General features: G+C 37.5%; 1 protein-coding gene across 1 annotated transcript in view; it reads left to right on the forward strand.

Moving 5' to 3' along the window:
- The window catches only part of LOC124722300 (oxysterol-binding protein-related protein 8), a 211,438-nt gene that overhangs the window by 153,794 nt on the left and 43,625 nt on the right, over positions 1-14,019 (forward strand). Inside the window, 1 exon segment of the mRNA XM_047247483.1 lies at positions 9,716-9,859. Within this exon segment, the coding sequence (XP_047103439.1) occupies positions 9,716-9,859 (144 nt within the window).

A 14,019-nucleotide genomic window follows, 5' to 3' on the forward strand; every position in this document is an offset into this window, starting at 1 on the left:
AGGCTTAAGAACGTCATACTAGGAGACATAACTTCAAAAACTGTTTCGTAATACGGAGGGTATCAAAACATGCAACATAGTTCGTGTTCTGTAATGCGTTTATAATTTTCAGGTGAATGAGAGCGGAGAAAACACTACTGAATCTGCAATTCAAGCAAGCTACAGGGTCGCTCACATCATTGCAACAAGTGGCGAGGCATTTTCGGTGGGACTGCTCGTAAAATTGTGCATGGTAGCAGTTGCAGAATGTTTGTTTCCAATGGAGGTGCAGGCAATTGAAGGGGTTTGGCTGTCAAAGCAAACAATGTCTCGTCGAATCCTGGATATGGCAATGGATTTAGAGACACAGCTCAGGAAAAAGGCGGAGAGCTTTGTTGCATTTTCGCTAGCGCTTGATGAAAGCACCGACATATCGGACTGTGCTCAACTTGCAGTCTTTGTGCGAGGTGACGACATGGAGCTGCAAGTAACTGAAGAACTCTTGGATGTGGTACCACTCTATTACACCGCAACAGGACGTGACATTTTTGAAGCTGTTTGTGAATCAGTGGACAATATGAATTTGCTGTGGGATAAGCTCCATTCTGTAACGACAGACGGTGCACCACAAATGATCGGGCGTCACCAAGGTTTTGCTTCTCGTTTGAAAAATAAACTCGAGGACGAATTCGGGAAAGACATTTTGACTCTTCATTGTTTTATTCACCAAGAGGCACTGTGTGCTGAAACAGTAGAGCTAGGTGGCATAATGAAAGATGTCGTGAAGTGTGTGAATTTTGTGCGATGTCACGGTATGAATAATCGCCAATTCAAAGGATTCCTGAAAGATATGGAAGTGGAGTATGGGGATATACCTTACCACAGTACAGTTCATTGGCTGAGTCGGGGAAAAGTTCTTGATGTTTTCTTTGCCATTCGTGAGGAAATATCCCTTTTTCTCGAAATGAAAGGGGAAGAAATGCGTTGTCTGAAAGATATAAAATGGATATCAGACCTGGCGTTCCTAGCTGATACGACTATGCATCTGAATAATTTAAATCTGTCACTGCAGGGCAAAGGGCAGCTAATCGTTGACATGCACGACCAGATCAAAGCGTTCATGGAAAAGTTACGTTTATTTGAGAGGCAGATGAGTAATGGACATTTAGCGTTCTTCAATCGTCTTGCTTCTTTAAAACTACCTGAAGGTACTACTTTCGGTGATTACCAAGCAAAGTTAAAGCCGCTCATCACGTTGTTTGAAACACGATTCTGAGACCTTACTGGTTTGGAAATGGAACTTAAGGTGTTAAGCACTCCTTTTTCAGTTTCCCCTGATGACTTGTCACCGTCACTTCAATTGGAGATAATTCATTTTCAAAATTCAACTTTGTTGAAAGAGAGGTACTACAACACGTTGGATTTGTCATGATAGTATTGTTCATTACAGCAAAAACATTTCCCAAGCTTCACAACAATGCCGCTCAGATCATGTGCATGTTTGGATCTACGTATTGTTGTGAGCAGCTTTTCTCAGCAATGAAAAGAGTAAAAAGTAAGGAACGATTGTTTCTTCAGGATGCAACAATGAAGGCCGTCCTCCGCATTAATGCTGCGAACACTTTGACGCCTGATATTTTTGATCTTGTAATGAAAAGAAAATGTCAAGCTACAGAGGCTCAATAAATTTAGTATGCAATTTCTTGTAAAACAGTTGTTTCTTATTTATCTCCTGAACATTGTATTTCCTGGTGTAGCTTATCACCACGTCTTAGCAGCTAAGAGTATGAGGTTGTCGATCTTGTAAGACGCAGCTGGCACGTCAAAATGCTTGCCTTGCCGCCTGCCTCAGCCAGCCATGCCAAGTGCCGGCATGCCGGCCCACTCGAATGGCCACAGCAAGCGACACGGCTCCCTGGAGCAGGGAGCGCTCCGCGGCTCACAACGGAGCCGACAAGCACGAACAGCCTGGTCTACATAGTCACATATAGGTGTCAACGTTACAATATCACCAAAATATATTGGTAGCTGTATTACAGACTATAAAATTAAACATCTTTTTGTAGCAGGTTACATTGCCAACCTTCACAAAAATATCTTCTTCTTCCTTTTCTTCTTCTCTTGTTTCTGTGGCTCTACAGGTCATTGTGAGCCTTGGTCTCTTCAACAGTTTTCCTCCATTTATCAACCCATTTTTCGGAGATTCTGTGTCACACCATCCTCCCATTTGCTTCTCAGCTGAACACACCCTCTTTGTCCTGGATTTCCTTGTGATACTCTTTTAGGTAGTTCTGCATCACTCATCCATGCTACAAAATCAGCCCACCTCAGTCACAAAACAATGCTGGCATTATTAAAATAATTAAATAGTTGCATTTTGTGTACCTCATGGAAATTCTAATTTTGTGTCAAAACTGTTTGTGATTGAATGTTCTAAGTACTTTACCTGAAATTGGCACCCAAAAATACACAAGGAAAATCCTTTACCTTTAAGCCAGTGTAATCTATCTCCCTAACTACATATTGCCATCACATAAGTGATAGCTTTTTTTGTAAAATTGAGGGAAAATATTTTTTTTGAGTAATCTGTTATGTCAATTTTAATAAACATTTTTGGAACAGTGATCAACAAATTTTTGAAATTTTTATTTTCAAAATTCAGTCTTGATCACACCTATGTTCTTGTAGCATATGCGGTACGATCAAGACTGAATTTTAAAAAGAAAAATTTTAAATCTATTATGTGCAATTCTTGAAATCAAGGTCTGATGATTTATTCTGACAGAACATGATAGAGCATTCTGGATTTTCTTTTCTTCTCTTTTTTCTTTTCTTTTAGTCCTAAAAGAATTTTTTGTGTCATTAGCTCCATGTAAAACAATATCATGAAATAGATTACAATGATATCTGTGAGAGGGGGAAAAATACCTCCGTTGTGCCTATCATGTTAGGTTAGTGTGTATACTTTACATTGTGAGTACAAGGGACTTTACAGCTTTGGAATGATACAGACATTTATTGAGGTAACTTACAGAATAGGTAGATATGTCATTTAGTAGCAAACAACCTCAAGTTCGATTAATGTAATACATCAGTACCTCGTTTCACCACTAGGAGCCCTTGCATAGTGCACAGTTAAAATTGCTACTTTCACTGGTTCGGAGTATGCTCATTGTGTGTTTTGGTTTCATGTAATGAACTCTGCAACAACTGCCGAACATAAAATTAATTGATGACCATGTGTATGTTCCTCCCCCTATCAAACAATTTAGCCAACCTCAAAAATCAAATCTATGCTACTGTTGCATAAGTTATGCCCAGTTTACCACAATGAATGAATGTGGGAAGGAGGTGTTACCAGCGGGATGTTTGCCGCATCACAAATGGTATTCATATCGATCCAAAATGACATTTGACACTTTTAGTGAAACTCGAAGTTCTTTACTACAAAACGACATGTCTACTGATTCTGTAAGTTTTCTTAATAAATTTATATATCATTCCAAAGTTGCAGAGTCCTTTATGATTCACCCTGTATTATGTACACCATTCTTAGACATAAAAGAATTGGCTGTTGGTATCTCAGTGCAGTATTTCTTTATTGTGGAAAATGATTACATTGCCAATAATAATAATAGTCTACTGAACACCAAGTAGATTTACAGTGACAGCTAATCACACCAGTTTGAGCCACAGCATGCAAAATATTTTCCAGTGTAAATCTTAAAACATTTATTAAGATGGTTTTATAATTAATACAAAATTTTGTTCTTTTGTTCTATAAAAGCACATTTATTGTCATTATTTATTATTATTATTATTATTATTATTATTAGATTAACAGCACAAAAGAAATTACTTAATGTTAAATAGGACATTTTGGCAGCCTGAATTTTTATTACATATAAATATAGCTATAAAACATACAAACATCATTTTTGACAAGTAATTTCTTCAGATAAACTTTTATCTGTGGTGTGGTAGAACTAAAACTGCTTTTGATGACACATCTGCCATTTTAATTCCTGTATGTGGTTGGACTCATACCAACAGTACTATCCTGTGACTAGTAATATGGTATTTTTTCTTTGTATCACATATCAGATTGTCATGGATAAGAGGCTATGTTTGGTTATTGTGTTTTGAGTGACAAACACTGCTTTTAATATATTATTGGTTGGAGAGCAAAGTTCTGTAATAGTCCTTAGGTTTATCCTACAGATGACTTGCACTGATCTTTCTGTTAGGATAAGTAGTCTAATTAACTTGCTTTGGATTATTGCACTCCATATTTCTGATCTGTATTTACTGACTTTATATGCTTATAAGACAAGGCTTTTTCCCAAGTTTGCGATTGTAAAACTACGGGTTCACCTTATGTTCACAGATTAAACTTTTGCTGCCAAGGTCAACATATTTATATTGTGCAATAGATTAATATAGGGCTCGTCTTACATTTATAGATAAAGCTTTGGCAATTGAAATCACATGCAGATTGTATTTGAAGAATTCGGAAGGGTTGGATGGGTAACATTAACACCAGCTTGGCTGAGAACGGGGATGAATTTAGGGAGGGGAATGGTGAGCAGGCTAAAAATTTTGTTGCCCTGCTGACCATGGGAATGTGTACTGCATACCTTGGCTTTTTATGAACATCTACCACATTTAAACTGCAGTTTGCATTAACCAAATTGTAGTCTGACGTGAACTGATTTCAAAATTGGACAGAGTCTCAACAATAATATACGTTTCTGCAGGAGACAGTCACAACATTTACGTGTGATACAGCTTCTGGAAGACAAGAACAGAATGTTGAAAACAGTTTTTCACTGTTGTGTTTACAGGTAAAGGCCTGAATTGGTTTTGCTAGTTTGGGAAAATATGTCATCTGGTAATCAGCTGTTCCAGTTTCTGATTTAGTCAGCACAATGGTTCTTTCTAATTATTAGAGGTAGAGAAATCCATACTCAGTCTAATACTTCTACTTCTCCTTCATTGCACAAAAAGTTGCTCTGTTCAGATTAGCCAAAAAAATTTTTGAAGCAAGACACAACCATCAACCCAAGCTTCTTTCAAAAACTGTTGTTGTGCGTGAAAGTGAAAATCAGTTGTAGAAGTGGAAATCCAGCAACTATAACCACATTTCCAGAATAGATATGGGAGTTTTCATATGACCAACCAGAAGTGGTATTGAGAATTACGTTTATGAAGTCAGTCTTTGGGAACCCTTATGTAAACATAGCACTTAAAAGTCAAGAAAGGGGGCTAGTGGTGTACTGATACGTTTTGTGCAGAAATGTCGTCACCACTCGCCGTGAGGTACAATGGGTATAAAAGGGGATGTGTCAGCTGCTGGTTCTACACAGGCAATAAAAGAGCAGTGGATGGACAACGTGTTTGAAAGCAAGAGATGAAGCAATATTGTTTCAGTCTCCCATCCACATAGATGTTGTAAATCCTCTATGTATTTGGGGGGGGGGGGAAACAAGTGTGTTCTAAGATCCCACCATGACTGCAATCTCGGAAATAACATATTCAGAAGCAACAGCCAGATATTTGTGGCAACCAAGATTATAAATTTTATTGATTCTCATATTCTCATATGTAGAAATACATTGAATGTTTTCTTGCCTCTCATTGGTTACCTGAAAGTATCATCCCAGAAATGATACTGGTGGTGGTGGTGGTGAAGAAAAAAAAAAAAAAAAAAAAAAAAAACAGTGATACCATAGATGACTGACTTAGATAGTGAGTAAAAAAGGACATGCAGATAAAAATTGATGTGAATCATTCGTTTGGTTTGTTTTATTTTTCCTCGTATTATCAAAATGTAGACAATCAGTAAATGGCATAAGTTTAGAATAGGTGTAATGTTAACTTTCTTTGACAGATTCTTTATCTCGGTAAACTAGTTGGTAATTTTGATTAGTCGGAATATGTTGAAAATAAAATTTTCTCAATAAACCTCTAACAAAAAAGGGGGTCGTCTTATGTTTAGGGTCAAATCAACGATGTGCAATTCTTTTTGTAACTACTGACCAATCCACAGTTGTGTGCTGTTAAGTAGTGGAGGCTCTGCCCACTGTCTCCCACATAACATCGTTTACAGCCAACGGTTGCAGAGTATGCCATAATTTCATAATAAGATTGCAGTAAAGTGTAATTATTATAGATGTAATTGCAAAAATATAAATATGAGATGGTATATAAATTATTGCAATGCACAGAAATTTTGTTTATGAATAATCAAAAGGAACTAGTACCCCATAATGTGTGGTATTTCAACATGGCCTGCCCTCTGTAGGAGGTGCAATAGCCACACTTAGTCCATAAAAATGGCTGACAGGATGTCAAGTGTTTACCTAGAAGATGAAACCTGAATTGATACATACTGTTATCCATCAGAGATGTTATATTATCAGTGATGGCCAGGCACAAGCTAAAATAAACAGGAAAATGCATCATCTTTTATGACAGTATATCATTATTAATCACAAACATTTAGCATAAATCATACGTCAAAATACATGATACATCATAAAATGAAAGTGAAGTTGTGTAAGCTAAATGTAAACTGTAACATTATAAGCAAAATTGAAGGTTAAATATTCCTCTGTCAATTTAATAAAATATTGAAATTTCTCATAATTAGAGGTAAGAAGGAGTTAGAGGTAAGAAGGGGCAATCTGTAACTGATTTTGAAGAAAATTTGCTAGCCAAGATCACATTCAGTACTTTTGAATGTGATCTTGGGCTATTAAATTTTCTTTAATAAAACATTTATCATGAAGTACACATAAGTATTTGACATTTTAAAATAATATAACAAGTGGCAATAACAGAAATCACTAAGATATCGACAATTGTTTAGGAAGAAAGAACAAAATTGATGTATTGTTTCTTGTCAGTTGACACAGCATGTACAGTGAAATATCCATAAGTATTTGTACAAATGTATAAATCGTGACATCATATGAACACCAGTTTGTCATCTAGGCAACAAGGTATAGTTGAACTGTAGTGTACACAGTCATTGTCAGTGTGAAAAAAGGCTGTTTAATTCAGTATGGAAGGTCATTAGGTAGGTGAGCAAGGGTAGGCTTAAAAGTAATGCACATATGCCTGTAGAACATAAACAAAAACTGTTAGGAAGATAATGCAGAAAAGTACATATAATACAGTTTTTAAGCTTCAGAATTGTGTATTTATTTTTCAATATAATCACCATTAAGACTAACACATTTCTCCCAATGTGGAACAAGTTTTTTTCATTCAAGTAACTGAAAAATTTTTCCGACTTTTCTCAAATCTAGGACTTGACAGGTGGCCTTCACCTCATCACCTAAGGTATAATGATTACCCTGGAGGTCTCTCTTGATTAGAGAAGAAAAATAAAAATTGCAAGGCCCAAGCTCGAGGGAGTAAGGAGGGTGTGGAATCAGTTCAAACCCCAGGTTTTGCAGTGGTTCTTCAGTTGCGCATAAGGGTGTGGATGAGTGTTGTCATGTTGCAAGATGTCATGTTCAGTTATGAAGCCAACACATTCCGTGAATATTCCAATAGGGTTTGCAAAATGTGTTTGAATGATTTACCAGTCATTTTGAATCAAATCATTGATGAGTTTGCGATGTTTATCATCAGTGACAGTGATTGGACATATGCTGCATGTTGCCTCAACAATAACAGTTTTTCCAGGCTCGCAACCGTGAAATTTTAGTACACACCCAATTTACAGTAGACCTATCAATAGCATCGTCACAATAAACAGCCTATAAACAATGATGAGTCTCACTAGGAGAGAACACATCTCCTTCCTTTCACTGCTCAAAATATATTGGATGAATACAACGCATTCTAACTGTCCATGCATTTAGAGGGGGGAGGTTACCTACCACATCAAGGTCAAGGTCATTTTGTTCGTATTCTACAAGCATGTGTGCATTACTTACCAGCCTACCATTGTAGTACAAGGTTATTCTGTACAAATGGAACAATATCATTGACATTAGTTACCAGAAATGTACAAGATATTTGCTGGAAAATATTGTTTATTTTAAAAATAAATTTTTTGGGTTGTGTAATTTATATCCTCTCATATTTATATTTTTGTTATTACATCTATAGTAATTACACTTTATTGTAACCTTATTATGAAATTGTGTCATACTCTGTAACCATTGGCTGTAAATGACGTTAGCCGGAGACAGTGGGCAGAGCCTCCACTACTGAACTGCAAATGGCCATGCGTTGGTTGGCAGTGTTTATCATCACTACGTAACCACTCTCTTCAGTTGACATCATGTGTGGATATGTAATTCTGTACTTTAAATTAGTTAGATTATTTTCATTTATGCCTTTGTCTTGGCCTCTGAAACTTTATATTTATCTTTTCAAGGAATTTTAACTGTCTAATGATGTACCCATAATCAGAACCAGTCACCTGATTAATGAATTTTAGATTTTAATAACTTACATGTAATCCTACATTGTTTTTACTTTAAAAGTTTTATTTAGGTAGCAGCTGTTATGGACAATAACACTGTTGGAGCTGACGAGAAGCTCTCAGATTTCCATCCCAGTGACACCGTTGATATATTGCAGTGCTTTTATGAGTGTCATATGCATCTTCTGGTGAAGATGGTGTTCATGACTCATCAAAACTTTGCAGGTTGTCAACCCTGCCACCATGTTTGGAAACATAGCTTTTAATCAGTATTTACCAAGAAAGTCTACATGCACACACAGGTGAAACTGTTCACTAAAGCAGTCCATGACTTTGCAGTTGATCACAGGCAGTGTGATGACAAATTCATTGTATGTCTTTCTTTACTTCTTACACAATTCCTAGGTAGTATGCATAGATCTTAGCTTTTATTTATCACTAGGGAAGAAAAGATCATTGTGAGTCAAAGTAGGTAGGTGTCCAGTGAGCCAACTAGTGATACCATTGGAAGAAATAAGATAATTAGAGAACATTCCTTTTGAAATCAAGAGTGAATGATGTGATGTCTGGTGTGACCTAGTCACATTGACGTTACTCTCTCTCATCAAGTTCATATAATTTGGGCTGGAATGCTCTTTGTGTTGCAGCCACAGAGTCACTGGCCGTGTAAAATGATTTAGCAATGAGAGTACAGTGCTCAGACAATCAACTCTTGGTGGTATTACTTGTAAAACTACAGATAACTATAAAGGTTTCTCCCACCATTATAGTCCCTCCACAGTGCAAACACTGATCCCTCCATGACAGTCACTTTCATTTCATTCGTGACAGCCTCCAAAATCATAAGGAACTTCCACAAATGGCTTCAACATTGCTAGCAATAACACTTACTCTTTGTGCAGTGTCATCTTTAAAAATGAAAATATTAATCTAATGTGCTGTTCATTAATAAAAAATTCAATTTGTTCTTTCATTAATTTTTTACAACCTTAATGTGTGTAAATGTGAGAGACTTCTAACCACATGTCAGATACATTAAGAAACAGTTAAAGCATTTCCACTCCTTACTTAAATTTTGTACCAAAGTACAAAGTTTTTTTTTTCCTCCTTCCTTAACAGTGAAGTAAATTGTATCTTCTGTTTTGTGTTTGTATAACACATTCTTCATCTAATATCTGAAAACATTTAATTTAATCCTTTAATAATTTTGTAGTTCCTTCTGTACATACTATTAATCACATGAGTATGTAATATCTTTTGTGTTTTGATATATTTTGTCCTTATCTTCCTCAGGAGGAGCAACTTCTGTGGAAGCCTACACCTGAGATAAAATCAAAGAGGTTGAAACGTTACACAGTTCCTATTGAACATCAAGGTGAATGTGAATCTGAAAATTTATGGCAACATGTCACTGCAGCAATTCTACGAGATGACCAGGTAGGATGTACTGCTAGTAACATCATCCATGTACATGTGGATGTCAACAGCTGTCATACAATCTGTTCATGGAATATAGTGATTTTTTGTAGCAGCAAAATAGTTGTGTGCAGCAAGTGAATTAAGTTTCAAATAAAATACCATATTGTATTCATTTCAGAGATTAAAATTTACAAGATCTTTGGTTCTTTGCATTGTCAGTAATCTGGTGGTATTGCATATCTCCTGAGATGTTTTAAACTAATCTAACAAGTTTGATTTGATGGAAGCTATTAGTTGGCAATTTTTCCAGTTATTAGACTGTATTAGAACAAAAAAGGAATGGTGTTGTATTACAAATAAAGGTTCAAACACTGTAAAACTGGAAAAGATAGGTGTGTGCGGGGGAGGGGGCAGCAGTTCTTTCAAGCATTTTAGGCTTTGCCCAGGTATGTATTTATTCCAACCTTCTGTTAGTCCATCTCCTCCTTTTTCCTCTATGTTCACTTCCCCCTCCCCTTCCCCACCCCACCCCACCCCACCCCACCCCACCCACCCACCCACCCCACCCACCCACCCACCCACCCTCTCTCTCTCTCTCTCTCTCTCTCTCTCTCTCTCTCTCTCTCTCTCTCTCTCTCCCTCTCCCTCTCCCTCTCCCCCCCTCCTCTCCTGTTTCTTCCTCACACCTATCTGTGCCCATCTCCTCCTTCCCCTATCTCCTCCTCTTCTTTCTCTCTTCACAGTGTCGCCCCGATCCCAATAGAAAGTAGCTAGTTCTTACCCCAACAGCATTCTTTCCAGGTAGTAAATAATTTCTGTACCAAGTTAGATTGAAATCAGTTCAGTGGTTCAGGAGGAGATGTGGAACATACACAGTACATACATACAAGTATCTCTCCTGTTGTGAAATAATTGTATCATTATATCTCAGTTCTTGTACTTGATTAATTCTTGGTACACATATCTGCGTGTTGGTCCATCTTTTGACTTCAGTGCAACAGTGATTCCATGTGACAAGGATTTGACAAGTTTCTGGTGGTATGTGGCACCGGGTGTCTATTCATCGTTCACTCAATTCCTCTAAATTAGCCGCCAGTGTTTTGCAGGCACAGAGCTGGTGCCAAATACTGTCACAGATGTGTTTCATTGGGTTCAGCTGTGGCAAATTGGGTGGCTAAGACACCAGTGTGAACCCATTATAGTGTGCTATCATATCGTGGCGCCTTCAATTGTTACCACATGTCCCTTGGATGCTTAGGCAAATGTCCCTCCATAAAGTAATATTGCCCCCACCAGCCTGAGTCCATGGTGCAGTGCATGTTTCAAGCAGCTGTCTATGTGAATGATAGCCTATCTGGACACCACCATTGACCTGGTGTAACAAAAAACATGATTCATCTGACCAGGCAACATGTTTCCATTGATCCACAGTCCAATCTTGATGATCCAGTACTATCTGAAATTCTAGCTGATGTCATTGATTTCAACATAAGCACACACAGGGATCATCTGGTGTGAGGCCCAATGTTCAATAATGTGTGCTGAATGGTGTTTCCTGAAACACTTGTGCCTGTACTAGCATTGTACTCTGTTGCCAGGTCTGCCACCTTTCCAACTTCACAGTTCAGGCAAGCCTGGAATCTCCACATTCTGTGATGAGACACAGAGGTCATACACTTTGTTGCGTACTTGTTGTTCTGAAACAGTAGCACATAAACAGCTGACCAGCAGCAAGACTTGTTGTTTTGCAAACATGCCCTTGATTCAACTACCCTCAATATTTTATTTGTTTGTGTTATGTGAAGAGTTTTATGTTCAGTCCTCCAAATACCATCAGATCTGAGTCAATTGCCTATATTGATGCCACTAAAGGAGTGAAAACAAAATGACACACCTAATTTAGTTTTTGCTGCTCTAGTGGTATGCAATGATATCGTGGCACAAGGATTTCAGTATGTACCAGGACTGCAGGCATGCACCTACAAAACTGAAAAATTCAATTATGTAATTTTATTTTTTGTGTGATAATTAAAACTTTATGATAACACTTTGTATTTGAGTCAATAGATGTTAAGTGTTTTGAAATAACAACCTTTTAAAGTGAAACAATGGAAAATCAAGAAGGAATAATGTCAGTATTATGAAAAGGATAGATGGCTACTCACCATATGGTGGAGACAGATGCAGACAAGCTGTGTGTATATTCTTTCAGTGTGTTTAAAATCTTATTTTAATGTGCAGAAATGCATCCTATGAACAAACTGTGCAGGATATGTGACTGGAAGTGTTAATTATGTCACACAAAACTAATTTTTTGTAACTGCATATGTTTCCAGATGAGAGATATATATCTGCTAACATGGTTAACATGTTCTTTCCAGAATGTGAAGCCACTGTGAATACCTACAAGTAACCATTTTCTGTTCTATACTCGCTGGTAGTTGCAACAGCAGCTATTGAGTTTTATCCATATGACAGACATTTAGTGGTTGCAAATCAGTGCAATCCGTGATTCTTGCATTATATGTATATTCCAAAGATTAAATGCTATGACCTAAAGTAAATATTGTTGTATTAATAACATAACAGATGATGAAGTATAAGTAAATTAAGAGTAAAGGAGAACATTTGCCGAATAACAGAAGTGTTGAGCATGAACCTACAATGTGCCGAGTGGACACACAGTACCAGGATTGCATTTGACAGGTGGACTGCGATGATGATTGTGTTCGGTGGACTGGGTAGAGCGAGAAAGAGGTGGGAAGCAGGAGGAGGGGTTGGGGATGGCTAACTGGTTGCTCGGAGGGGGGCAGCAGGTGTGCAGGATAGGGGTGTGGAAGGAAGGGGTGGCAGGTGCACAGGCTAGGCATACAACACACAGGCACGGCAGTCAGTGAGGTGCAGCGCAAGATGACATGGGCTGGGAGAGGGTGACAGGACAGAGGAAGGGGAACCTTCTGGGTAGGGTATGGGGACAGTGGGTTAGCAGGGATTAAGACCAGTAGGATTACTAGAGAGAAGAATGTGTTGCAGGAAGAATTGCCATCTACATTGTTTGGAAAAGCTAATGTTGGAGGGAAGGGTTTAAATGGCATTTTTTCTGAAGGAGCCATTGAACTCGAGCATGTTGTATACAGCAACATGTTGCACCACTGAGTGCACCAGCTTTTCTGACCTACATGGATGGTAATTATTCTTGCAACATACCCTTCTGTTTTCATCCTTCTGTTGCAACTTTTACACAATTTCTGAGGACTATGTCATTAAGAAAAAGTTAAACCAAAATCTTTCTCTCTTTTGTTGTACAAGTCCCAACTTGTATTTGTTTACTTGGTAATAATTAAGATACTACTGCATTTTGATTTCTTATTCTTGCCACATTAAATTTAGTATAGCAATACTTGCTCCAAATTTCTGTTTTTCAACCATGAACTACGTTAAAGAGAATACACTTGTATCACTATCTGGAGACCTACAAAATGTAACAATAACTATTATCCTCAACCAGGCTTACAAAGTAAACTCTCCCTCTAGTTCTAAACTGTGTGGTGTTACAGTAATATTTGAAAATTTGAGACCAGTTTGAAATAAATTTCCCTACATTTTCTCTCCATTTTCTTGAATTAACATCTCCTAGGAGAACAAAATTATCTATTTGATTTCTGTTCAGCTCTGTTAGTCTCCCCATCATGACCACATTTTTAATTTTACAGTTCTTTATGGCAGTGAGTAGCAAATATTAACTTGTAGCAAAGTAAGTATTGTATCTTAACTTTCATTTTTGCTGTCGATACCATTTATTTCTTCTGTTAGAATTTTATCTGGTTTATAGGGTCTCATGAAATGTTAATATATGTTGTAATCAATGCAATATGTGCTGTGGATTCTTCTGCTCCTTTAGTCCCCCCACCCCCTGAAGCTCCTGGTTTTGCAGTTACGCGTACTATTTTATATTCTGTTGTGGCTTGCCGTTCCACCTATATTTAATTCTGCAATCTTTTCACCTCATTGTGTCAGCTCTATTATTTTGAGCCTCAGTTCTTTGTTTGTTTCATTCAGATCTAGTGGCTGTAATATAAAGGGTGCAAGAAGACAATGTACAGTTGGTGACTGAATTTACAAATCCACATGCCTTATCGTTCTGCTAAACTGCACATCTTTGCTATCTCTTTCACCAC

Source organism: Schistocerca piceifrons, chromosome X, assembly GCF_021461385.2.
Source record: "Schistocerca piceifrons isolate TAMUIC-IGC-003096 chromosome X, iqSchPice1.1, whole genome shotgun sequence".
NCBI classification, from domain to species: Eukaryota; Metazoa; Arthropoda; class Insecta; order Orthoptera; family Acrididae; genus Schistocerca; species Schistocerca piceifrons.